This window comes from Haliotis rubra, unplaced genomic scaffold (genome assembly GCF_003918875.1).
Source record: "Haliotis rubra isolate DU_JTF1 unplaced genomic scaffold, ASM391887v1 Scf156, whole genome shotgun sequence".
Lineage (NCBI taxonomy): Eukaryota > Metazoa > Mollusca > Gastropoda > Lepetellida > Haliotidae > Haliotis > Haliotis rubra.
Window position 1 is genome coordinate 1759271 of NW_025765514.1, and position 27279 is coordinate 1786549.

The 27279-nt window shown below is 38.4% G+C and overlaps 2 protein-coding genes across 3 annotated transcripts in view; one reads left to right on the top strand and one right to left on the bottom strand.

Moving 5' to 3' along the window:
* Positions 1-7299, bottom strand: part of LOC124270969 (atlastin-2-like) — a 32020-nt gene extending 24721 nt beyond the window's left edge. Inside the window, exon 1 of one of the 2 annotated variants that reach the window (XM_046706040.1) lies at positions 7197-7299. In XM_046706040.1, coding sequence (XP_046561996.1) covers positions 7197-7245 — 49 coding nt within the window. In that variant the 5' untranslated portion in view covers positions 7246-7299. Of the gene's footprint in view, positions 1-976; positions 1114-7196 lie in introns of those variants that run through there. The other variant, XM_046706041.1, reaches the window with a different exon arrangement.
* A 1441-nt stretch (positions 7300-8740) lies between these two features.
* Positions 8741-27279, top strand: part of LOC124270916 (transcriptional-regulating factor 1-like) — a 29727-nt gene continuing 11188 nt past the window's right edge. Inside the window, 14 exon segments of the mRNA XM_046705977.1 lie at positions 8741-9010; positions 9705-10616; positions 10618-10710; positions 11525-11765; positions 14457-14700; positions 14702-14897; positions 15513-15708; positions 16126-16231; positions 16519-16565; positions 16896-19240; positions 19442-19526; positions 20106-20155; positions 22040-22126; positions 26430-26533. Of these exon segments, the coding sequence (XP_046561933.1) occupies positions 10187-10616; positions 10618-10710; positions 11525-11765; positions 14457-14700; positions 14702-14897; positions 15513-15708; positions 16126-16231; positions 16519-16565; positions 16896-19240; positions 19442-19526; positions 20106-20155; positions 22040-22126; positions 26430-26533 (4224 nt within the window). The 5' untranslated portion in view covers positions 8741-9010; positions 9705-10186.

Here is a 27279-nt window from a genome sequence, read left to right on the forward strand (position 1 = left end):
CTGTGCCTTATATCAATTTCAATATGATCGTTTGTCTGGAACAGAGTTAGACATTGATCTGGCATCATCAGCCTGCTCACTGGAATTCTAAACCAGGTAGTCATGAAGAAGCCCCTATACATTACAAAAATCTCTCCTTTCACTGGAATTAAATCAATCAAAGTTATAAATGGATTCAAGATTATTCCAAAAATAAAACAATACATCAGATGATTACAGTTTGTACAACACATGGACAGTATCACATAAAAGAATCTTTGTGAATCTGAATTGAAGTTTATAAAATAAGTCCCCAACTCCATTCAGAAAGTAACTAAGGCTGTTTATTTGTATGCCATTAGAAAGAGTTTTGATTCCATGCTAAATCTAGTTGAACAGGTTCATCTGTCATGTTGTCCTATTCTAGGTGTCTACTCTTCCACTATAGCCTGGTTATACTAAATATAGAAACTGTAAATAGTGACATCAGCACGGGGAATGATATATGACCACCACTGACTGTTATACAACTGACCTTAGACATACATTCATGCACATGACACACTTAAACACACCTTTGACCTCATCTTCCCTACACCTATCTCACACGATGACAGCTTGCCAAAAGCCTTGTTGTTCAACTTGTTGTGTGGTGAACTGAAGTAAGTCCCAAGAGATTTCAGGTCAATTCTGTATGCAACACTTTTCAACAAAACTCATCAACACAGCAATATGAAGTAGCACATACCAGTTCAATCTGAATATTGACTGAACCCGTCAATAATGAGCCAATTGAAAGATCAATGCAGAATCCAGCCATATTTTCATTTGCCGTCTGCTCTATTCTTAAAGGGAGGGAGACATGGAAAAAGTATCAAACCATTGCAACATTATGTTTTTCAAACAACTCGGAAATTCCAAGCTTCAAAACAACAGCCTGAAACTGAAAACGAAGTGTCGAGATATTATCTCAACAAGAAGGAATACAACACCCTACCTTGTCTGTGAACAACCTCCATTTGAAGATCTCCCACACAAACTCCCTGCAGGGAGAATTTCAACAACCTTCTGTCTGATTCTACCAGTAAATACTGCTCTTATAGAGCTCCCAGTCAGTGCTTGCAGAGAGTATTTGATGCAGGCTACAGGAGCTGGTCTGACTGAACTTTGTCCCACATGTCAATAGATAACATGGAGGTGAAGTTGGACATGTTGCAGATTGCTGACGGATGTCAGCCTTTATTTCCCAACAAATTAATTATACATAATGGACATGCAGATCAATGCAGTGTGAACTTCCAACTGCATTATGATATGTCGTTAACAACATATAGGACAACTGGTTTCCTGGTTGAGCCACAGTACATGTCATGACATATGGCATGCAGAACAATGCTGACATGACCTGCGTGAGTGTTAACACATACTAACAACCTTTGTCTGAACTAAACAGGCAAAAATACCAAACAAACAAAAGCATGGTGTGGAATGATTTGTGTGGGCTACATAATCACACCACAATAAATTGAGTATCACATGCGCAAATACACAAAAGCTTCAGAATGTTTCAATATCATAAAGGAATGTCGCTGTATTTATAGTACAGAACAAATGATACACTAGTATTCAAGTTTTGCAGTTTCATATGCTGTGATTTTTATACAGAATGACAGCTCTAAATTTATGCTTTTTTCTAATTCATGATTGATAACACATCAATCATTTTCACAGGTTGACATCTTTCATGATCAATCATTGATCACTGGCTGTTACTCAAACCAACGATCAATTTCACCAGTTCCACATGTACAAGATTTTATACGTAATTTCAAACTTAGTGTCCTTACCAGGGTGCCGTTGTACAAAACCTTAGCCCTAAAACTACCTTAAGTCTATGTTAAAGTATGGTCACCTTAGCGCTAAGATCGCTTTGTACAATGGCACCCAGGCATGTTGTGAAACAATAAAAAACATTCGAAATTATAATCTGATTTTCTAAAGCTGATATTTTGTTAAATTCAGAGGCATTCTAAAATTGTATATTATTATTAACAGTCAATGTAACAATAACACCTCAGGCTCTTTAAACAAATCTATTTTCCAAGCCATCACATATTGAAAATTTACAGGACCCATAGAATAGAATTAAACACACATTTCAGATTCAACTTTTCTTATAATGGGTATTGAAATTATTAACAAACATAAGATTTATAAACAGCAAACAAGTTTCACATGTCACATATAACAACTTCAGTCAAAGTCATTGTGAAATATAGTCAGACACTGGGGCCGGCGGGTTGTAGACTTCTATCGGACCATTGGTGAATCTGCCGGATTTGTCAGAGGGTCAAACACTATTCATGAACACTGCAGTAATGAAACATATACAGGGCTACAGATAAGGGCCGTATCGGCGTATGTAACGGATATAAAATAAGCACGATGCGGTAGGAAACAATTTTAAAAAGGTAGCAAATATGGACCATAGCAATGGTGTACGGTTTCAGAATCATTTACAGACATATTTATCTGAAAAAGTATTGTTTTATTGTTTCCTGACCTGTTTACACAAGAGTAGCAATGTTGTGGTGCATATATGAAACGAAACACAAGATTACTGATACCCCATTAAATTCCATTCAGTACTCTAAATGTACTCTTATTGTTGTCCAAGACTCCTATATCGAAAAAATAAGGAGTACGTACTCCTGATCATGAAAAATTATCTGGAGCCCTGATATACTACAGGGTGTTAAATGTTACCTTTCTGGTTGACAATGCCAAAATTCACTTACACATTCTCCTTCTCAAATACATAGTGGTTCCTACTGGGACTGATATGATTGATTCACTTTCGTATTCATTGAATCGCACAGGAAACTTTCATTATATGAACTTGGTTGTAACTTATCAAAGCGAGATATGCAAAAGGGACTACATCTAAACCACGCAGGATAATTGTCAACACTCATATATATTTTATTTTTACAGTAATTTGGTCACTGGTCATTGTCACGATATATTAAGAAAGGTCACTTCGGTCAAAACATGTCAAAGTGTAATTTTGTTATTGTTTTACTGAACATAATGAATAATGCTTCAGCTGTCTTCATGTTTTCGTACTCATTACCCAATATTTGTATTTGTTACCCAGTAGTCATGATATGTATCATATATTCACCTCACACCGGATTCGTTGCAGCCCTAGTTACTACTAGTGTCTGTGACAGTGTCAGATAAACCAAAGAATATGACTTAAAGGTAGAAGAATTTACCATGAAATATCGCTCTATACAATAAACAGAAGTTGTTTTTTGGTTTCATTGTTTAACGCTGCACTCAGCAATATTCCAGCTATACGCCAGCAGTCTATAAATTGAGTCTGGACCAGACCATCCAGTGATCAACAGTATGAGCATCATTGTGTGCAATTGAGATACGATGACATGTGTCACCAAGTCAGCAAGCCTAACCACCCGATCTATGACAAGCATAGGATGCTGAAGACCAGTTCTAACCCGGATCTTCATAGGTTATTCTTGAAGTCGGATTGTTGTTATTGAACCAGCAATTTCTAGAATGCCGGTCAAACAATTAGTTAACAAAATAAGCTTGCATGAAAGGCAATGAGTCCTTGTCAAAACCTCAGTTGAAAAATTATGGTCCAGTTATTCTACATGCTTTCAGGGAAAACCCAAGGATAGAATTACTTTTTTTCTAAGTGTACCTAAGGGCACCAGACAAATATTTTAGGTGTGCCTTTCTGAAATCGAGTATGCTCACATATTTTTACAATAAATGACAATGATGATGATCATTTGAAGTTTATTGTTAAATAAAGATATGGGTTTATGAGCATTCACTGACTGACTGACTGAGTTTAGTTTTACGCCGCTTTTAGCAATATTCCAGCAATATCACGGCGGGGGACACCAGAAATGGGCTTAACACATTGTGCCCATGTGGGGAATCGAACCGGGTCTTCGGCGCGATGAGCCACTTAGGCTACCCCACCACCCCTTATGAGCATTCAAATATGTCTGGTATTGTTCAATTTGAAAAACAACAACATTGTTTTGGGGATTAAATGACTAAATGTGAGTTATGTCTCTTAAAATAATTAGCGTGTCAAAAGGGCACCGAGAACATTTTTTAGCCGGGCCATTTCTGTACTTACTGTGCCATGGCACACTAGTATATGGGGTATTTCGAACTCTGAAACCTAAAGGACCCAGTAACATTGACAACAGTAGTGGTGTTTCATTTCTGTAGCTTGCATTAATTTTCATGACAAAGTTAACCACTTGCAACTGGGGATGTTACGATTCACTTGAACGAATTGAACAGTATCCCTTCACAAATTCAATTAGTTATTTGTGATCAGGATTGTTTTTAAAAACTAAAAAAGGAATATTTTTACTTGCATTTGAGTTACTTATCAAAATGAAATATGCTAACTGGAATATATCCACTCCAGTCAGGTAAATAGTCAACACTCTTACGTATTGAACTGGACAGTGATATGGTCACCCAATATTCTTGATACGTATCATATTTGCCTCATAATAAGCATAGTGGATTCATTGCAGCCCTAATTGGTGCAAAATTGTAAAGCAATAAAAATAAACTTTTCAAAATTTGATAGATTTGTTTTGGATTTCCATAATAAAAATACAATTTTCAATTTGCATGCTTGGAAAACCATGAGCCTCCAAATATATATTAAGCTTGTGTTCAAAGTTCAGGAACAGCTGTGAAACATTTCAACTCATTACAAGTGAGTGGATTGGGTTTGTTGCAACAGTATCTCAGTTTTATCATGGTGTGTCTGTGCAATGAGTGAGTAAGTTTAGTTTTACGCTGCACTCCATTCCAGCTATATGGCGGCGGTCTGTAAATAATCGAGCCTGGACCAGACAATCCAGTGATCAACAGCATGCGCATCGATCTACGCAATTAGGATATGATTACATGTATCAACCAAGTCAGCGAGCCTGACCACCTGATCCTGTTAGTCGCCTTTTACAACAAGCATGGGTTACTGAAGACCAATTCTAGCCCAGATCTTCACGGGTGTGTCTGTTCAAGGAAAGGGTGAAATAGTCCACTCGCGTATTCGGTGAAATAATACGTATGAATTCAATTCAATACTTGTGATTTACAAACATTTTTAACAGTGTTCTTTTCACTGGGATCTAATTTGTTTTTTATCTAAGTGTGATTAGCCAAATCAAATATATCCAAGCCATGCAGCAGTGTACCCTGTGTCATTTTGCCAAGGCTACTTACAGCACTGTCTTCAGACTATATGTGGCATTGTCCACTTAGTATTGCTCCTTTGCTTTACAGAAATCATCACTGAAACTTTAGTGAAAGGTTTCAACCTCAGTAATTACATTATGTCTGTTATTTTAATTCCTTGCTATCAAACAAAGTATCCCTGAATAAATATTGATATTTGTTACAATACATTCATAAACCATATCATATTCACCTCATAGTATATTTGTTGCTGGCCTAATCTGAAACAGGTGACAGATGTTTACCAGTTTGGTGAAACCTGTGACCATGGGTATGGTGCTGACATAATCTGTGATTAGTTCACTAATCATAGGTTTCTTTTGTTGAGATATGTATAGTATATGGATGATACAAGCCATCAGGGCTAGATATTGATATACATCAATGAGATTGATTATCATTTACTAAATACTGATAAATTATCAAAAATACTTTTCTGTCAGCACTAGATTGATGAGATATTGTTCCTTTATGTGGATATGGATCACGTTGATGGATACATTCCTGGAACAAGGTAACTGCCTGATATATTTAACATAACTTTTGTTAGTTTTAATTTTGATATTTGCATTTTGATTTCATTCACTTCTTGCAGCATTCAACAGTACCAATCCACTTTATTTACGTTATTGTTGAGAATTTCTTCGATGTGAGATAGACATATTTTCACAAGCCTTTTCTGGATAGGCCTGTATGGGTAAAATACGGACATTTCTCAAATTCACTAAAAACAGATTGACTAAATATTTTTCAAAAGTCCATTAATACATTATAAAACATTTATCATGCTTGGATTATAAGCCGAAATTACCAAAAATGTATATTGATTTGAGTTTTCCTTCGATCCTAACATTTGAAGTCAGTAGGAAGGAAAATTAACCTTCAAAATGTTTGGAATTGTTACCACAATAAATGGACATATTTTGCAATCAGTTTGTACAGCACCTGAAATATTAAAGTGTCTCAAAGATGACTACATTTCCCAATTAACTGAAATACGAAACTATACATCATCTTTGCTGCTGAATGTGAGGATACACCCTTATACAATCAATTGTGCTTACAGGGGTCCCCCTCAAAGGTCGTAAAATGGGATTCTGGAATATCTTCTGGGTCCCCATGGTTAAAAAAAAGAAATAAACAAAGTGAAAAACAGTCCTGGGGAATTGCTCTAGATCAGTGCCCATTTAATCAATCTTGTCTTGACCATGTTGAGAAGGGCAGATGTGATAAAGTAAAGCACTGAATATACATTTTATTGATGCTGCTGTTGTCCTATCTCTTCTACCACGAACAGATCTAGTTGTCAAATAAACACAACCAAAACACCTGTCAGTAGATTATATTTATTGAATTTTGTTTGTCCTATTTTGCATCGCTTGAATATGATGAGCAGTCATCAATAATGTAACGCATATGGTTTAATGATATCTCTTTGTCTTATCTAGATCTATAACATTAATCTACACGATTACTCGATCTGATTTACAGAATATCACGATAGGCCAAATACAGGAGCTCAGTGGAGGATCATCCCAGTTCGAATGGTCGGTTGCTCATTTTCAAGTTTTTCTTGAAGTTTTTGCTGTATTCTTAAAAATGCAGGACTCTGTGTCTTAGTTAATATTTGATTCACGGTGCGGAAACAGAATACAATCCAGACTTGGCTTGTAAAAGATGTTTACATGATTCACACACTCTAGTCACTGCTAAAAAATCCATCCGTTTCATATCTTCCATGCTGGCAAATTGTGGTTGTGTAAAATCGAGATGAAAATATGTGTAGAGTTCACCTTCAGAATGACTGTTGATAAAAGACTATTCTGCGTTCTCTGTCCAGAGTGGCAAATATGTGACTGATTTATCAAAATTTAAGGTAAAGACAGCTCAAATAACAGTCAATGACATCTTACCAGGTGGAGAATCGTATGTTGGCATTTTGCTTCGACGGCTTTCCGCCATATCAGATTTGAATATGACGTCACAAGCACATATTCTGATGACGAAAGAACAAATGGGAAATTGTGAATTTTTACCAGTTACTTCCCTTATTCAATATATAGATGGTGTAAACTGACACTCTATATTTCAGGTCAAAGTAGCTTTCTCGGGCACTTGTGTACTATTTCAATAATATGTTCAACACGACCTATTTTCCTTTAAATGGTTCTCAAAACGGTCTTCTTATGGACCAAGGCATAACGTCGTGTATGGTTCAAGACTACAGATGTACACATGAAAAGAATGTATTCGTTCCTATGTTGTATGTTTTCGTTTAAAAAATCACACAGAAAAGTCATGTCTCTGCATTAACAATTACCAATCATCAACATGTACAGATCTTCACGAAGAAATACCAACACAAATGCACACTAGACATGTACATAATTCTGCTGCTCCTAATTTGGAAAGGTAACCTCTTTAGGAGCCACATAAAGAATAAATATTAATTTGATTGGTCGCCAGGTGTAACTGACTAATTAACCCGTTTCAATTAGCTGGGGATTTACATTGTTGTTTGTTGCTATAGCAACCTATTATTATCCTCAATTAACGAAGGGGGTGCCCTGTTAGTAAGGGTTCATTATGTAGGTGTTGAGGTGATATATTGTTTAGTGACAAGTGTTAATTTATACAGTGTGTTCCTGACCTTTATAATACTGATGATAATGGCCGTATATAATAAAGTACCGCTTAAAATTATATATAACGACGTTTTATATTTTGACATAAATTAGTAAACATCAACTTTATCATTATTATTTTCATTGTTGTTATTATCTCACAAACTGTCCTTTCAAATTGTTGTTAATAAAAAAATATAAAAACATTAGTCGTTTTCTACAGTCGTACGTCATGAAACATTTTAATGAAAAACAATACTTGTAACATTAATAACTTAAATTGTATCAGTTGTGAACTGATTTTTAGAGCATGACACAAAGGCTGCAAACTTGTGGTGAACAGCAATTAGAAAATAAACGTACTTATTCATGATAATACCTGAAAATAATATGTATACATGATTTTACAATGCTTTGAAAAAAAAAGACAATGCTTTCTCGGATTGTAGGGGGCGGGTCACTGATAACAATATGACAGATTTATCGTGGAAAATTGTGTGGCGCTATGGGTTCAAGATTTGACAATCATTTAATAATTAATATGATTCATCTCGTGGTGTAATAGTCGTGGTAACGAATCAGTACTTCGTTTTACATCATTGGGCAGGATAATGACAGAAAAAGACACGAACTTTGTGAGGATCACAATAAACTAATATGTTATATTTAGTTGTTGCAAGTGGAAATGTTAGGTTGCAACCAGGCGATTCTATGCCATAATATTAAATATAGCTAGTGGTAATCCATGTACCTTTCGCATGACCTGACGTCATGCACTACTTTGGGAACCTGTTTACCATCCGGCTCGAAAGTATATCAATGGGCAAGCTTCTTCATTTAAACAAAAATATATTTATGTAAGAACTGGTATCTGATAGAGGGTAAATGGAAGTAAATATCTAGTGTGTTTTCTTGACCTGTCCACTCTGGTTAAATATTTTATGTGATTAGCGTAACGGTAAATTGTACACGCACTCTTTAGGGAATGTCGCAGTAGAAATGAGTGAAGCAGCCGTGGCAATTTATGGCTGTTCGACTGCCCTGATTTTACCCCAACTTTCACATTTGCTGTGCTGTTTATTGTATTAATTTAAGATCTGAAGGTATGTGTCTGCAATAGTTTGACATCTTAAGATCTTTGAAATAGCTTCTAATTTGCATGTGCATCACGTTATTCATAGTATGTATTGCTTTAATACAGTGACCCTCTACGAGTTAGAAATCGCATTTCAATCATTTGACGTTTCTCGCAATAAGATATCTGGAAGCTACGACATCGTTATAAAATTGCACCGTTGTGTCAGGAACTTGTGAGTAGCTGTGTCAATAAAAGATTATCGATTTCGTATGTTGCTTTCGTTTTAGATATCTCGGAGATACGTGTAGCCGCAAAATAACAACAGTAAACAATCGCCGAAATTCCGGTTGTAATATTGCGTTATGAATGTGATCTGTCAAATTTAGCGGATTGTGATAAATTGACATCAGTTGATCTTTGGATGTACGGTGTTAAGTATTGTCGCACATTATTAGTTCTATTGTTTAATCCAGTTACGGAACTGTATTTTAACTTTTATATAAATGAACGTGTCATCTGAATTGTCCAAATTGAGACTAGCTTATTGTGTGTGACCTCAATAAATCCAATGTGTGTTAATCAGATGACCAATATTTAACATAACCATTTGTCACGTATGTAACTTCTATTGGATTATGGTTCATGAATGTGAAATGGAACCTGTCTATATTGTGATTCACATTTGTTGTATTTTAAACTTATCATCTGTGTTTTCTCAGGATATTGCCAAGATGTGACACAACAGATGGCCACTCATTCTGCACGGCATAATATATCAACTAAAAAGACTACGCTTGTTCATAAAATGATGAATAGAATGGTGACTCGTGTTTACTAGAAAGTCTTCAGGGATGTGTGTTGTTTGTGCTGGGCAATGGAAGCAGGTCAGAAAGGGGCAGATAATTCAGAGTTGGTCTTATCAGGAATTCCCAAGATGGATACATCAGGACTGCCATTGCCCATTATACAAGCAGCTGATCTACAAAATTGTCAGGCATTTCCAGATCAGGGAACATCTCTTTCGTATGTTTTCCCCACGATTCCGCTCTCAATCAATGCTTCCATACCACTGCTCACAGAAGGACTAAAAACTCTTCCTGTAGTGAAAGAAGAAAAAGGATTAAGGCAAACATTTGATCCAGTCACAACACAAGCACTGCAAGACATTGTTAATTCAGGTTTATATGTACCTTTCACAAAAATGTCAGATTCTAATTTTACACAGAATAGTGACAGTGGAAAAGATGTGAAAAGTGGTTTTGAAAGACAAGACATGCAGACAGTTGGTGGCAATCTAACTGAGGATAAAGGCATGTCACCCCTGAACATTTTAGTGGTATCGTATCCTGACACTGGTCAACAGAGTCCTTCTGTAACTCAAGCTGGAGCGCAAGGACTTCGGTTTCAGTCTGCAGGTGGTGCAGGGGATGCCATGTTGAGTGCTATAAACTACAACGACAGCGACATGCTGCCAGACAGTGCCTTTGATATGAATGCTGCAAATTCTGCTCCAAACCTGCCACACTTAGATGATGGAATTCTTGGCAGTATGGGAAACCCAGCTCAGAATATCCGTTTGACAGAGGGCCATCCTACTCATTCATTTGATTTATTTGACAGTAATGTGCATGACACATTGTCACTTTCACCTCAGCCTTTCTCGGATCCAAGTTTTTTCAGTTACAGAAACAAGTAACTTAAGTGCTACAACTGGGGATTCAGAAGGTGATTTTCATTTTCTATCTTAACATACAACCTCAAATGTTCAAATATCAACGAAGATCTGACTAAATTGTTTATGTTGTGGATTGTCTTCTGAATGTGCAAACAGCTGGAGAAGCTGCATTCGGAGACATAGGGTTGAATTGGATAATAGCCAATTATGTACGCAGTTGTAAAACATATATACATGTGAACATTGCTGTAAATATCCTTCATAACATGCTTTAGGATTAAGACTTGTTTTGAAACACCATTTATATTTGTTGATTTGTGTGTTTTCATAATCATTGTCATCACGATATGGCTGAAATATTGCTGATGTGACGGTAAATTTTAACTCACTCACTCACTCATAATTATTGTGAAGTTTCAATATTAGTTTACAACTACTATATTTTTGTTTTAGCATATTGCTATCAGTAAATTAGTACATATAAACACAATTGAAATAAGCTGAAACACTTTGAAAACATGTTTTTGAGTTTCTGTTTGGCAAAATTGCCACAAAATTAACATCAAGTTGTTTGGGGTATTTTTGGAATAAGCTGATCAAACACCACAATCTGTTTGAATTGGTTGGAAAGTCATTTGATGTGTTTTGAGATGGACTTGTGGACAATAAAATATGTTTTCTGATTTAAATGTAACTGAAGTACTCATGACCTAACAATGCCTCTGATGTTTCATGAATATTGTACAGTTGAACAATTATTTGATAAGTTCAGATATCTCTGCTTGTTTATTTGTTTTGTATTGGCTATTTATAATGTTTAAAGAACAATTTGAAATGTTATCTCATTACACACTTGTCTGACAGCAGGTAGTGGTGAGCGGCGACAGTCTGTAGAATCTCCTACTGATGGTGCTAGTAAAGCCAAAGGTAAAAACCGCCAGCCCAAGGCTCAGGTGTCTCCGTCTAAAACTATGATACAGTGTCCCACCTGTAACAAAGCTTTCAACAACTCCAGTGCCTTGGCCAAGCATCGCCTCACACACAGCGATGAGCGCAAATATGTTTGCTCCGTCTGTCAGAAGGGCTTCAAACGACAGGATCATCTGTAAGATTTTTGCGTTTATTTTGCTCTGATATTGTTTTCCATATATACTAGCAGGTTTTGATGTGATATAGTTGTGATGATTGTGTGCATATTTTAACATGTTTATGATTGTAGCTTGATTTCCGTTAGGATTAAGGAACCGTAATTTTATAATAGTAATACAGTCACTTATATAGCGATAAACGTGATGCTACAGGGACATGCTCTAAGTGAATACAGCATGGTGGACATCATTACCCCGGGTAACCAAAGCTGTCTGTGAGGCACTAGAATGTTAACGGTCCTCACTTATCCTACCTGGTAGCCAATTTTGAACATGCTCACTTGCCTAATTTGAGACCACAAGTATACTTCGTTGTGGGGTAGGGGTGGTAGGGTAGCCTAGTGGTTTAAGCATTGGCTCGTCATGCCGAGGACCCGGGTTTATTTCTCCACATGGTACAATGTGTGAAGCACATTTCTGGTGTCCCCCGCAGTGATATTGCTGGAATATTGCTGAAAGCGGTGTAAAACTAAACTCGCTCACTCGCTCGTTGTGGGGTAGCACATAAGTCCTAGAAACTTTCAGGAGTCATACACCAATGTTGATTATCAAATTACTTGAAGATCGTTGACTAGCATTTGCTTCAATCACCAACCCTTAAAGGAAAGCTATATGCTTTCAAATGTCAATCCTGGATGTTCAATAACCAGTACCTTCTTTGCTTGCGCTTTTGTATTCGTTTTTCAAATTCTGTGTTTTTTGTGATGAACGATGAATAATTTAATCCTGTCAGAAGGACTGATTGTTATTTGTGATCTTGTCAGATTGATACTGAACAAAATATACAAGAAACAGAATGTATATAAGGAATGTATACTTTTGTTAGTTCAGACGTCACAAATAGACAATCACTATGATGACATTGCTTTCATTAGAATGTACATATTATTAAGATGCATTGGATGAAAACTGGGTCCTTTTATGGTTGTAATTGGTTTGTAATTAGCCTTTGTCTTAAGGGCACCTAATGGGATCAGCTGGGATCACTGATTTGGATGATTCATATCATCTTCTTCCAATTGTGTTTCGTCACGATATGAAATATTGAAATATTGCCGATGTGATGTTAAATATTAACTCACTCACTCACTCCAATTGTATAGGTCAATGCTCATGATGTCTATCGCTGGATTTTCTTGTTCAGGCGTGATTGTTTACAGACTGCCATCATATAGCTTGAATATTGCTGAGCAAGGCAATAAATTACAAAAAAAACAACCCAAAGTAGTCTGTCTCATCTGATCAGTTGATTACTTTGACCATCATGGTTAAAGGTCAGCTGACCCTGCTCAACTTGGCTGATGATGGTTTCCTAACATTCCAATCATGTTAATGGTGATTTGTTACATGGAGAGTGGGCGGTGGGGTATCCTATTGGTTAAGGTGTTCCCTCGTCATGTCGAAGACCCAGGTTCAATTCTCCACATGGGTACATTGTGTGTAGCCCTTTTCTGGTGTCCCCTTCCGTGTGATATTGCTGGAATATTGCTGAAAGCTGGGAAACTAAACTCGCCACTCGCCCGTTGTGGGGTAGCACATAAGTCCTAGAAACTTTCAGGAGTCATACACCAATGTTGATTATCAAATTACTTGAAGATCGTTGACTAGCATTTGCTTCAATCACCAACCCTTAAAGGAAAGCTATATGCTTTCAAATGTCAATCCTGGATGTTCAATAACCAGTACCTTCTTTGCTTGCGCTTTTGTATTCGTTTTTCAAATTCTGTGTTTTTTGTGATGAACGATGAATAATTTAATCCTGTCAGAAGGACTGATTGTTATTTGTGATCTTGTCAGATTGATACTGAACAAAATATACAAGAAACAGAATGTATATAAGGAATGTATACTTTGTTAGTTCAGACGCCACAAATAGACAATCACTATGATGACATTGCTTTCATTAGAATGTACATATTATTAAGATGCATTGGATGAAAACTGGGTCCTTTTATGGTTGTAATTGGTTTGTAATTAGCCTTTGTCTTAAGGGCACCTAATGGGATCAGCTGGGATCACTGATTTGGATGATTCATATCATCTTCTTCCAATTGTGTTTCATCACGATATGAAATATTGAAATATTGCCGATGTGATGTTAAATATTAACTCACTCACTCACTCCAATTGTATAGGTCAATGCTCATGATGTCTATCGCTGGATTTTCTTGTTCAGGCGTGATTGTTTACAGACTGCCATCATATAGCTTGAATATTGCTGAGCAAGGCAATAAATTACAAAAAAAACAACCCAAAGTAGTCTGTCTCATCTGATCAGTTGATTACTTTGACCATCATGGTTAAAGGTCAGCTGACCCTGCTCAACTTGGCTGATGATGGTTTCCTAACATTCCAATCATGTTAATGGTGATTTGTTACATGGAGAGTGGGCGGTGGGGTATCCTATTGGTTAAGGTGTTCCCTCGTCATGTCGAAGACCCAGGTTCAATTCTCCACATGGGTACATTGTGTGTAGCCCTTTTCTGGTGTCCCCTTCCGTGTGATATTGCTGGAATACCGTAATAGCGGCATAAAACCAAACTCACTCACTCACTCACACACATGGAGAAAGACCCATGTGGTCATGTTTTTCTTTTCCAAATATTCTTTGAATGTGCACATAATGTGATGGCTACTTGGTATTACAGCAACGGTCACATGATGACACATCGAGAGAAGAAGCCATACCAATGTCAGATGGAGGGTTGTGAGAAGAGTTATTGTGATGCCCGATCTCTGAGGCGTCACCTGGAGGCAAACCACCACCAGTCACCTGAGGCCATTGCTAGCAGTGTTCAAGCCAGTATGGCTGCAGCTGGTATTCCTACAACCACCACAGGAAAACCCCGACCTGCAGAGAAGCTGGCGGTGCAGGAGGCTGTGAGTCGGATGCAGATGGGGTCCCCCCTCCTACAGCGCCAACACAACCCCCTCACCTAGTCCCAGCTACACAAGCCCCAACCCACAAGGACAGATATTCCAGTTTGAGCCCCAGTCTGGTTTGCCAACCACTGTTGTATCCACACAACAAGCTACACCACCCCAGGACCAATCCTGGCAGGAAAGAGCCAGGGTGTATGATTTTGTAGGTAAGGTCTAAGCAGAGAGATACTGAATATCATCCTTTGACGTACTCAGAAATTCCAGTTCCCAAAGACTTGTGGCAAAGACGTGTGTAAAGATTACTTCACTGGTCCACACTGTGTATTACAAGTCCAGCTTGAATGAGATAAAGTATTTACTCTGTTTACATTATTAGTTAGTTTTGTTCAGTTCCAACATTGTCCAATTTGTAGCAAAATTGTAACATTGAAAACTTTTATTGAATTGTCTTCAAGGCTACCAAGACTTCTTTAACATATTTTTGATGTGACTAATTGGAAGTTAATTTATAAGATTCAATAGAGAGAGATTATTTTTGCTTCCACCTACATTTAATTGTGTCCAAACATCATGCACATGGTCACAAATTAATATGTAAGAGTACTGAGAGTATGAGCCTTATATCATGTCCATAGCTGAGTTTCTGGAAGTTTGCCTGTACCATGGATCAAGTTCTTGTATGTTTGAGGTTTCAGCCAATAGAGTTTAATTGGTTGTCAGATTGGGGGTACTGTCCTGAAGTTATATATTGGTGTCTAAATGAGAGCAGTTATCAGCATTTGTTAGAACCCATGCTTGTATTTGTTTTTCTTTTCTTATTGTTGAAGGCACCACAGGCTCCAGCCAACCCAGCCCACACAGTGGGGATCAGTCGCCAGGGTATGCTGCTCAGGTGAGCCCAGTGACACCAGTCAGTCCGATTCCCCACAACCAACCCACCAGTCCACTCACAGGACAGCAGCGACCAGCATGGTTCACTACCACACCAGCACCACAGACGGAGAACAAGACTTCAAGGTAGGAACATTACCTTACCAGTATGATGATCAAGGGGAGATAAGTATGCTTGCAGCCATGATCCTTGGGTGGAATTGTCAATTTTAAAACTATAAATATAGTCTCTTTTTTGAACAGGATTTAGCTGGTCAATAAACCATTTTGACAACCATTCTTGTACAGTGTTTTTTTTTGTAAGAGGAACTTTACGTTTCATGAGAATCACAATCTAGGTTTGCCAAGGGAGATAACTCTTGTTTGCAGTAACAATGTTTCCGATTGCACAATATTCTGCAATAAAATTTTAAATAAGTGGTTGGTAAGTCAGGTAAAGATGAGGTAAGAAATGCTCTGTGTGTTTGTAATGTTGTATGTGTACCATATTTGTTACAAAAGACGGTTTCACTGGCTATAAGTTCATGTTGATTTCTTTCGTAGTGATGAAACCAAGCCACCTGTCCAGTGCAGCATCTGCCAGAGGCGGTTTAAAAATATTCCAGCTCTCAATGGTCATATGCGTCTTCATGGAGGATATCTTAAAAAGGTTTGTTTATTTCATTTTAAATAAATGTATCAGTAAAATTTACTGTAAAAGTTAATTTTAGATCTATAGTCAATCATTCTATTGTCCGAAAAAAACTGTTATGGTCATTATGGTCAAACATGAAAAGTGTTTCTTATTACTAATAAATCACAGTATTCTTTTTCAGAAGAAGTCCTCCTTGGGGTACATATAAGCATTTAAATGTCCATTTAAAATCCCACGACAGTTGTAATTATATTTTTTAATAAAATATTTACAAAACAAAAAACTCCTTTTTGTCTTGTGAGACCCATCCCTACATGGCCCCCTCGGGGCCTCCTACAGCCAAGAGCAGGTAACTCTAGCCGTCAACCTCGCACCTCACTTTTCATGCTGCTCTTGGCTGTAGGGGGCCCCGAGGGGGCCCTGTAGGGGTGGTTTCACAATACAAAAAGGAGTTTTTTGTTTTGTAAATATTTTATTAAAAAATATAGTTACAACTGTCGTGGGATTTTAAATGGACACTCAAATACTTATATGTACCCCAAGGAGGACTTTCTTCAAAGAATTCATAACCTCTACAGGTTTGTATAATTTTTATTGCAAGGGGATTTCATATTATTATTTACCTCATATTCTATTCTCATCACCGTCTTCTGAGTAAATGCTTTATTTGTATGTGCAGAGTAAAGAAGAAAAGAAGGCGGCTAAAAAGACAGAGATGGGACCTCCTCCACCCCCCTTCCCCAAGACAAACAGTAGCTGCAGCCAACCCAACACAGCTGCAGGTCCAGATGAGTCCAGTGTTGCCCAACATCAGCCAGGCATTCCAGACACTGTCCACAACACCAGAAGTGAGCACCAGTCAGAGTACGCTACAGGCTTGTGGACTGACCACTGTCACTGTGCACCAGGGTCAGATCAGTCATGACAGTCAGCTTCTTAGGCAGCAGCAGCCACAGCAGGTCATCCACCAGCAGCTTCAGCTTCATCCCAATCCACAAATTCTAGAAGAACAAAGTACTAATTCCATAGAAGAACAAATAAAGAATCTTCAAGCCCAAGCGTTCCAGCAGCAGCAGCAGCAACAACAACAGCAAGATCAGCTGGCAGCAGCCCAGGATCAGCTTCCAACTTCACATGCTCAACAAGCTGCTCAGCAGATCCAGCAGTTGGTTCAAAGTGTGCAAACAGACCAGCTCCCTCAACTTACAGTACAGCAGCTTGAACAGCTGCAGCAACAACCAACTCAACAGATACAAGTTCAGCAGCCATTAGGACAGATTCATCAGTTGCCCCAACTGTCAGCACAGCAGATAGAGCAGTTGCAGCAGCAACACTTACAACTTGGGCTGCCAGCTCAGCTCCAGGCAACCCAGCTTCATCAACTCGTGCAGGAGCATCATCTACACCAGTTGCAGCAGCAGCAGGTATCTCAAGCAGAGGTAATCACCACCCATTCCCAGCCAATCTCATCTTCTCAACAGTTCATTCAGCTGACACCCCAGCAACAGCAACAGCTGCAGCAGCTGGCAGAGATCACACACATTCCTGTGCAGGAGATGTTGGATGATTCGAAGGATAGTGCAGCAGAAAAGCAGCAGCAAATACAGCAGATTCAGCAGCATCTGGCGGCTGTGGACCCCCAGACTGCTCAGAGTAGCAGCCAGCAAAATCCCTTCCCTCAGAATGTAGAGTTTACATCTGCAGGAGATGTTCAGATTGCTCAACACCAGTCTCAGGACTTACCACAGCAAATTAACTTGGATATTGCTGCTAGAGACTTGCCACCAAATTTGGAACTCCAACTGCCACAGCAGTTATTGCCCCTCCAGTCTCCACCTATAACACTTAACTCTGTGGCTATACAGAGCAGCTTGCAAAATGCACTCAGTTTAGTGCCTCATCTTGAACAAAGACATGTGCTGTCAGGCAGTGGACAGACCCAGTTTGTCAGTGCCCCACATCTGACTACGGGGCCAATATCTTTGTCACCTGTAACAGACAACCAAGAGGTGACTGTTGCTCAGCTACTTAACAGTATGGCCAACTTTCAGGAGGGTCTGTTACTGCAGCCCACAAGTCAAACACAGACAGGAATCCCCAGTGACATTTCAGTGATGCAGAGTCAGCCATCTGTGACCCTTCAACAAGATAACTTGTCAAATATTCAGTCAACATTTAACCCTCTCCACATGCCACAGTCTGTCTCAATTCAGTCTCTTCCAACACCACAACAAATGTTGGACAGCATTACCTCAATGCCTCACTTATATACTATTAAATCAGAACCTTTGCCAATGGACGTTCAGAGTCCAGTCTTGGGAGAAGGGAGCATGGCTCCGAAACACAAAAGTGACTTTAAGCCAATTGTAGAACAGAATAGTGAACTTAAACGTAGATTGTCTGCTGATTTAGATAGGAGCTCCCCTAAGAAACTTTTAACTTCGCAGAACAGTCTTGCTATGCTCCTCACCAGACCAGGTGGTGATAGCTTTGCTAAGCCATCAGTCACTAAAGACTTGGATGCTTTGAGCAGGGTTAGAATGAGGAGTAAGTCAGGAGACGATCACAAATTAAAAAGATCAAAAAGTGTTGATCACACATTCATGCGACCAAGAAGTCGCACTGAATCTGAATCAATATATAGACCAAAAAGTAGAGTTGATGACACAATTATTGGGAGAGCTAAGAGTCACCCTGATGATATGCTGTCCAGATCTGATGGTGCCGGTGTGTTCAGAAATCCCATGTCCGCCAGTCCCATGAAGGTGAAACGAAAACATAGACCAGCTCCTCTGTTTATTCCATTGCATCTAAATAGCTTCCAGAGTCGTCTTCGCTCCCCACGTCTGTGGGATGGAGGTGATGGGCGACTCCGAGGTTCCACTCCTCCACCATACACTCCACCACCAATGCTGAGTCCTATTAGAAGTGGCAGTGGCTTATTTTGGACCTTACCAGGCATCAAACCCATCACTCCCAGGTCGGCACCAATCACACCAAAGCTTTCTCTGGCTAACAGGAGAGGTAAGTAAACATTTAAAGACTGCTTGATATAGTCACATTCTCGACATGTTTGATTTTGAAAAAGAATATGTTTCTTATCAGATGTTGTATATCGTTGAATCCATTTTTTCTGAGTTAAATTAAGTAAAAACAGGTTTTAAGAATGTGCTATGATAGTTTAAAAATGATTCAGTAAGGACTGAATGTAAACAATTGTTTTAGCGAGCCATGGGCAGAAGCCAGAAGCCATACCAGAGGTTGTTGAGGAAGAACAAGAAGAGGCTCCACCAGAGACCGATATTCAGCCGTAAGTAACATCACCTTGACGTAACAGACCTACATGGAACATTTGCTTCAGCCCAAATTTAATACTGGTAGTTAAGGTTTCTAGTTGTAATTATGAAATGATTTTAGATATGATAGATTTTAATGATGGCAACTGGATATTTCTACATATCGATTGAGTTATTTTTATCAAGGTGTGTATTACACAGTATGCCAGAATGTGTTAAATATGACTGTTCAAATGTTATATGGTTGGAAATGTAAGTATGACACAATATTGATGAGTACTTGAACAATATATGTTTGTCTTCGTTCTTTGTTCATTGGGGTGGTGGGGTAGCCTAATGGTTAAAGCGTTGGCTCGTCACGCCGAAGACCCGGGTTCGAATCCCCACATGGGTACATTGTGTGAAGCCCATTTCTGGTGTCCCCCGCCGTGATGTTGCTGGAATATTGCTAAAAGCGGCGTCAAACCAAACTCACTCACTCACTCACTCTTTGTTCATTCTTGTCAGTCAGTAAGCATATATTTTAAGAGTTATGACATTAAGTTCACGTGTTGTTTGTAATAGAATTGTGAAAGTGAGCATCCCTCTTTCAGACATGTCAACGTTGGAACACAATACCAAGCAGAGTTACCAGCTTATAACTGTAAGTGTCAAAGCCAAAGTTATCTTGTTTGTTGTTTTAATGCTGCACCCTGCAATATTCTAGCTATATGTCTAAACATGCTGGGACCAGACAATCTAGTGATTGATATTATGATATTAGCAGGGATAAACCTAGAACTTATTTTGGGTGGGCCAATGCCTCACCTGGTTAAATGTGGCAGGGGTTCAAAAATCTTTTTAAAAGCCACTTGCCACAGGGCAAGTGCCTTTAAGAAAGTAACTTGTCCTGGCTAATTTTCCACTTGCCCTGATTTTGATGACATAATCATGATGGTGTAATTATGAAAGAATAAATCAACATGGTATTTGTCTATTTGATGTTAATGTTCACTGGACTATTTAATGAGGAGTGATATATGGCAAAGAAGGATAACTCTACTTAATTATCATTGCAAAATTTAATAGCTACATTTTGAACAGATATGAAATGAAATCCAAGTTTATTTACAGCTTGAAACCGTAAGCAGAGATTATCTAGTAGCCCACAGACAAGTAAGATACCAGTATTTGATTGCTAGAAATGAAAACTGACTTGTCCCGAGTGTCGGGCAATGGGATTTTTTGAACCCTTGATTTGGGTGGACCCCAATGGTGATAGGAGGGTCCAAGTGCCCCACCAGGTTAATTTTATGTGGGCCCCTTTTAGATTTGGGTGTTTCAAGTTTTCAGCTAAATGTATTTACTTAATTTGCATGTTAATAAACTGTTTACATAACCTCATAATTTTTTGGGAGACCTGATCATTCACTATCATGAACGAAAACCGAAACCAAAAAGTTACCAAATGAAAGATTTTTAGAAACACACTCTTTCATTGGCTGAATTTATTACCAGTCAGGGATATTATTGCATGTGGAGTAAAACTGGTTCACTTAATAGTCTTTTGCGGGATTGTGGTGACACTAACAATATTTATTGCATTTTATTTACTTAGGCCGCACTTGTATTTTTTGGATGTGAAGTTTTCAAATATTTTGTGTCCACACACAACCCAAATTTCTGACAGCAGCAATTCATATTTTGATGTGGAAATGCTGCAGAAACACATCCTAGGTTTATCCCTGTATTAGCATCATAGTGTTATGATGATACTCAGTCACCTGATCTGGTAAATGGCCTTTTAGAACCAGCAAAGGTTGATTTGATATCCTGTAAACGGATGGTCATTGAAAAGAGATCATTGTGATTGCAGTTATTTGAAACACAAATGAAACACTTGCCAGCGGTTGTAATATAAACTCCACTGCCTTGTTTCATTAAATGTCACTCTATCATAAAAGGTATGTGACAGTAATATATCAAGCTATAAAGGTACTGAGTTCAGAAACAATTTCAAGAAAGGCTTGGCTTGGTATCATGTGTCAGGGCCTACAAGTCATGATAACTATTTCTGTTATTGACCCGTGAAGATCCGGGGTAGAATCAGTCTTCAGCAATCCATGTGCTTGCCACAAAAGGCGACTATGCTTGTCGTAAGAGGCGACGTACGGGATCGGGTGGTCAGGCTCGCTGACTTGGTTTTTACACATATCATCGGTTCTCAATTGCGCAGATCGATGCTCATGCTGTTGATCGCTGGATTGTCTGGTCCAGACTCGATTATTTACAGACCGCCACCATATAGCTGGATTATAGCTGAGTGCGGCGTAAAACTCAACTCACTCACTCACTATTTCTGTTATTAATTCTGTCTTATTAATGTGTTCTTATTATAATGATCACTATGATTATCTTGCAGTGGACATGCACCTTCAGAAGTACTAAAGGTGGTAACAAATGGGCATGAATCTCTACATTGATTTTACTTAATGTGCTGTACTTCAGCAATTCTTCATGAATATGTACTTTTGTGTTATATTTTCAGCTGATCGATCAAGAGCAGCAAAACATGTGTTTGGGGAAGACCTGGTTTGGGAACCTAGAGGAATGGGGTCAAACTCTGATGAGGATGGTGAGTCCAATCATTGTTTTAGGTTTTCCATCTGTGTGAAAGGGAAAATTATTTGCATGTTTGCATGTTAACAGCGTCAGTGTTGGGTCATAAAGGTAAATGCACATGCAGTTCATGATAGTTACCTGTGCACTGCACAGTGATAGACCGATTGGATCATTCACATTGACTACTTCTAGCTGTCATCATGAAAGCTTATTCAGATGATGCTAAATGTTTAATTAGAAATGTGTTGGATTTTTTTTAAAAAGAGAGCAAACATAGCAAACCGATTTATAAGGTGTCGGATTACATGAAACGTACAACTTTTGCTTTTGGCATGAAAAAGAACATCATGCTAAAAATTGTGAAAAATAAACCAACAACCAATAAACAAAACCTTGTACAAAAAGGTAGGCATCCAAAGTTAGATTCTTTTGACATCAGGGTCATCAGCATAGCTGACCTACATTGACGAACGTTGACCTTTATGACCCAACACTGCCGCTGTTACAGGTCATTGGCTCCCTCCCTCTGCAAGCCGTCTGTGTTCTGCTGTTTATTTTGTTGACAGTTACATAGACAGATTATTTAATACAAATGCATAAAATCGGTGATTTCCAATGTGATTAGGTTGTCTGACAAAACATCCACTTGCACAGTTTGAGATCGACTGGGTCATTGGATGAAGAGATATTTAAAAAAAAACTGGGTCCACATGCATTTCATGCCAAACTATAAGTTGTGGTCACGTTGTATTTCATCTCCATAGATGGTTCTCTCGGTCTTTGCCCGGGTGAATCAGTTTGGACTTGAACACTTCACCCTCCATCTCAAAGGGTACAGGAGTGTGGGTGTGGTTCACCTGCAGAACAGCATGTTGCCACAGATGCATTGTAACCAGCAATTACGCAGTTACAGTACTTCTTTTCTCCGCGACTTTACTTACATCTGAATCCGTAAAGGTCCGGGTTAGAATTAATCTTCAGGAACCCAGGCTTGTCGTAAGTGGTGACTAACGGGATTGGGTGGGGTGGCTCACTGACTTGGTTGACACATGTCATCGGTTCCCAACTGCGCAGATCGATGCTCATGCTGTTGATCACTGGATTGTCTGTTCCAGACTTGATTATTCACAGATCGTCGCCATGTAGGTGGAATATTGCGGAGTGCAGTGTAAAACTAAACTCACTCACTCCTTCACGTCTTGCATCTGAACTTATACTTGTCGGAAAACAAGTGTTTACCGCCTCTGACTGTCTCCATGAATGAAATTAGAACCTGTGCATGAGCCATTTTAGTAACAATCATTTATTCATTTCATTTGTATTCCCCCGCGGCATGTAATGCGGGTGATATACAGTCAGACCTCGTATATCCGAACTTCAGATATCCGAATACCTCGGTTTCCGAACATTCTTCACAAAAAACAAGATTTTCTAGTTACAATTTACCTTGTATATCCGAATGTTCGGTTTCCGTATCCGAACGGTCAATTTTAGTAACGAAACAGCCAAATATGTACAAATTTGCCTCATATATACGAACACCAAGGCTAACGTCGGCAAGATGTCTGATGTTTACCGCTCCTCAACAGTGCTATCATGTCTACCGCGTGTCAAAACATTGTGCCGCAAAGCTGCTAGTTAATTCATTGTTTGATCTGTTTTCATTGTTTATTGAATATTTATCATAGGGCGTGTAGGTTAGTTAGAGAAGAAACAATTAAATGACATTGAGTTGACACTGATTCGAGTCATTGATTGAGTAGGCATAAATAAAGACGGAGGTGTATGCTAGATATAGAAACAACACCAAGGCATGGATGGCAGCAGAGCTGTTTCATGATTGGCTGCTGTCTTTTGATCGACAGATGAGGTCACGTGTAAGGCGGGTCAATATGCTTGTTGACAATGCGGGTAGTCACAACTGTTAAAATCTGAAACTGCACAGCGTGACTGTCCATTTCCTGCCACCCAAGTGGCAACGCAACCGCACACATTCAGCCAATGGATGCAATGGATTTGAAAATGTCGGCGACCTCACAAACCTTGAGCTGTTGTTAAAAATCCAAGCAGCGAATAACAACTCTGTACATCAACAATCATCAGTCAAAGACTTTTTCAAGCCGATGTAATTTATGTTATGCAAGATGTTATGTTAAGTAAAGATGTAGTTATGTTTCACTGTTATTTTTAGTTGTTTTGTTTTTGCTGGTAGCCGACCGCCTAGGTCCTGATTCAGATATCCGAATGATTCGTTTGTCTGAACAATTCCATAAAAAACCAAAGTGTTCGGATAAACGAGGTCCTACTGTAGTCGACGCCTTGTCCGTCCGTCCGTAATCATTTTGTTTAAAAAACCGTTCAATATTTTTCAATAAAAATTGGTGGATATATCAAACAGAACCTAAAGTGGTGCCTTTTGCTATTTACAGATTTTTGTGATTTATTATTTTCTCAGCTTCCATAGAAATGATTCTGACTAAGTCTCAAAAAGGAGGGGTGGGTTTCGTTTCCGGAGCACAACTCGAAAACTTCTTAATATCTTTCAGCAAAACATGGCAGATATATGAGACAGATCTTGAAGTAGTGCCGTTTGCTATTTACAGATTTTTGGCATTTTTATTTTTCCCAGTTTCCATGGAAATGATTCGGACTTTGTCTCAATAGGGAGGGGTTGGCTTCGTTTCCGGAGCACAACTCGAAAACCGTTGCATATCTTTCAGCAAAACTTGGCAGATATGTTAGGCAGATCTTGAAATGGTGCCTTTTGCTATTTGCAGATTTTTGGCATTTTTATTTTTGCCCGGTTTCTATGGATACGATTTGGACTTAGTCTCAAAAGGGAGGGGTTGGCTTCGTTTCCAGAGCACAACTTGAAAACCGTTCAATATCTTTTAACAAAACTTGGCAGATATATGAGACAGATCTTGAAGTAGTGCCTTTTGCTATTTACAGATTTTTGTGATTTATTATTTTCTCAGCTTCCTTGGAAATGATTTGGACTAAGTCTCAAAAAGGAGGGGTGGGCTTCGTTTCCGGAGCACAACTCGAAAACTTCTTAATATCTTTCAGCAAAACATGGCAGATATATGAGACAGATCTTGAAGTAGTGCCTTTTGCTATTTACAGATTTTTGGCATTTTTATTTTTCCCAGTTTCTATGGAAACGATTCGGACTTAGTCTCAAAAGGGAGGGGTTGGCTTCGTTTCCGGAGCACAACTCGAAAACCAGTGCATATCTTTCAGCAAAACTTGGCAGATATGTTAGGCAGATCTTGAAATGGTGCCTTTTGCTATTTGCAGATTTTTGGCATTTTTATTTTTCCTGGGTGTAATTGTCAGATGATTTGTTCTTTCATATATGTGGGGGCCGGAGTTATTTGTCATCTTCTGATCACTCTTGTTATTATAAGGGATGAAACTATAAGGATGAACTCAGTGTCAATTTATAGTTTACACAACAAAGTAACAAAACTGTCTGATCTATTGTTGTATCAAACAATTTGTTTTTAAACTCTTTCTTTACTGATAACATGGCTTCTCAGATTTTAATAGCATTAATTTGGATCAAACAGAACTTCTCATATGTTTGTTAACATACCAAACACATGGACGCTCAACTAATTTACGGTAACCTGATGTTTTCTTTGCAACTATCATGTTGACGCTTTCCCGGCAATACCCGACAGAATCTGGTGTGACGCTATACTAAAAAATGAAATGTCGCTTTCCCGGGCCGACACCGTCTGTGATTAATCTGAAGTTGTGAACATTTCAAAAGCCTGTGCAGTAAAAAAATCCTTATAATTTTCTTTATTATATCTGCACTACATAATTTCTCAAATCTCTGGATTATTACCAGAATTAGCAAGTATCTACAATATAAGAGAACCTACTTCATTCACTACAGTTACATGATTCTAGGGGGCACTAGAGTAGCTTTGAGGTTATAGGGGTGAATGTGTTACTGAATGTTTCAAGGGGGAGGTGTACTATCATTGTCATTTGCAGCACAGAGGCATAAGACCATACACTTCTTGATTGTAATTATATCGGTATCTTATCTTATTAGCTATTTCTGTGACATTTAATTTGGCCAGGTTCGAATCCCCACATGGGTACAATGTGTGAAGCCCATTTCTGGTGTCCCCCGCTGTGATGTTGCTGGAAGATTGCTAAAAGCGGCGTAAAACCAAAACTCAGTGTCAGTCAGTCAGACATTTAATTTGAAAGTTTAATTACATGTGTATCTGTTCTGTTATGATTATTATGATTATGATTATGATTATGATTGTGATGTTTCTATTTTCTGTCTACAGTGCAATATTACCAGGACTTTGCATGTTCTGCAGCTGTGAAGGGCAACGGCTCTAATGTTGAATATGCTCTCCATCTACTCTACCTGTGTGAGGGAAATGTGCAGGTATTGTCATTTGGCATGTTAGCCTCTCTACCAGATCTGGAACGTTGTGACATGCTCTAGCATAATAATGAGTATTCCAGATTTATCTTGTAATGTATACTTTTCTGGTACCCATGTGATATATTGAGGAAAAAATGATTTCAATAATAACTCACATCCAAAACATGGAGTATTTATCTATCACTGTGGATGGGGTGTGGTTGTAAGGCTCAAGCAACCTTTGCTGATTGTAAGAGACAGCAAAATTCGTCAGATCATGACTTGGTTGGCTGTGTGAATCAATGCTCACAATATCGATTGCTCTTTAATTATTTACAGTTGCTGTGATATAGCTTGAAAATATTTGAAAAAATCAGGGTTTTACACAAACTTTGAAAAATGGGAGTCATGCTGACTCACAGTATTTATTTTTGGGAGTCATTTCCAATATCTGGGAGTCTATTGGCTGTCTAAATATAGTGAATAACATACTGAAATGCTATTGGCTGGTATCTTTACCGCATTCTAGCATGGCTATATATTTAGCCACTCCGTACTTTCTGTTAATATCACCAGCATTTTTAACACAGTTTGCAATAAAACGATCATGGTTTGCTTATCAAATCGATTTTATTGAACTAAAATTCTGAGGGTCACTCATAAAACTTGCGTCAAGCTTGACTCTTATGATAATATTTTGAGTCTTTTAGAAAATTGTTGTGTCAAATACGCAGGAATCATGCGTCATGTAAAACCCTGACAAATCA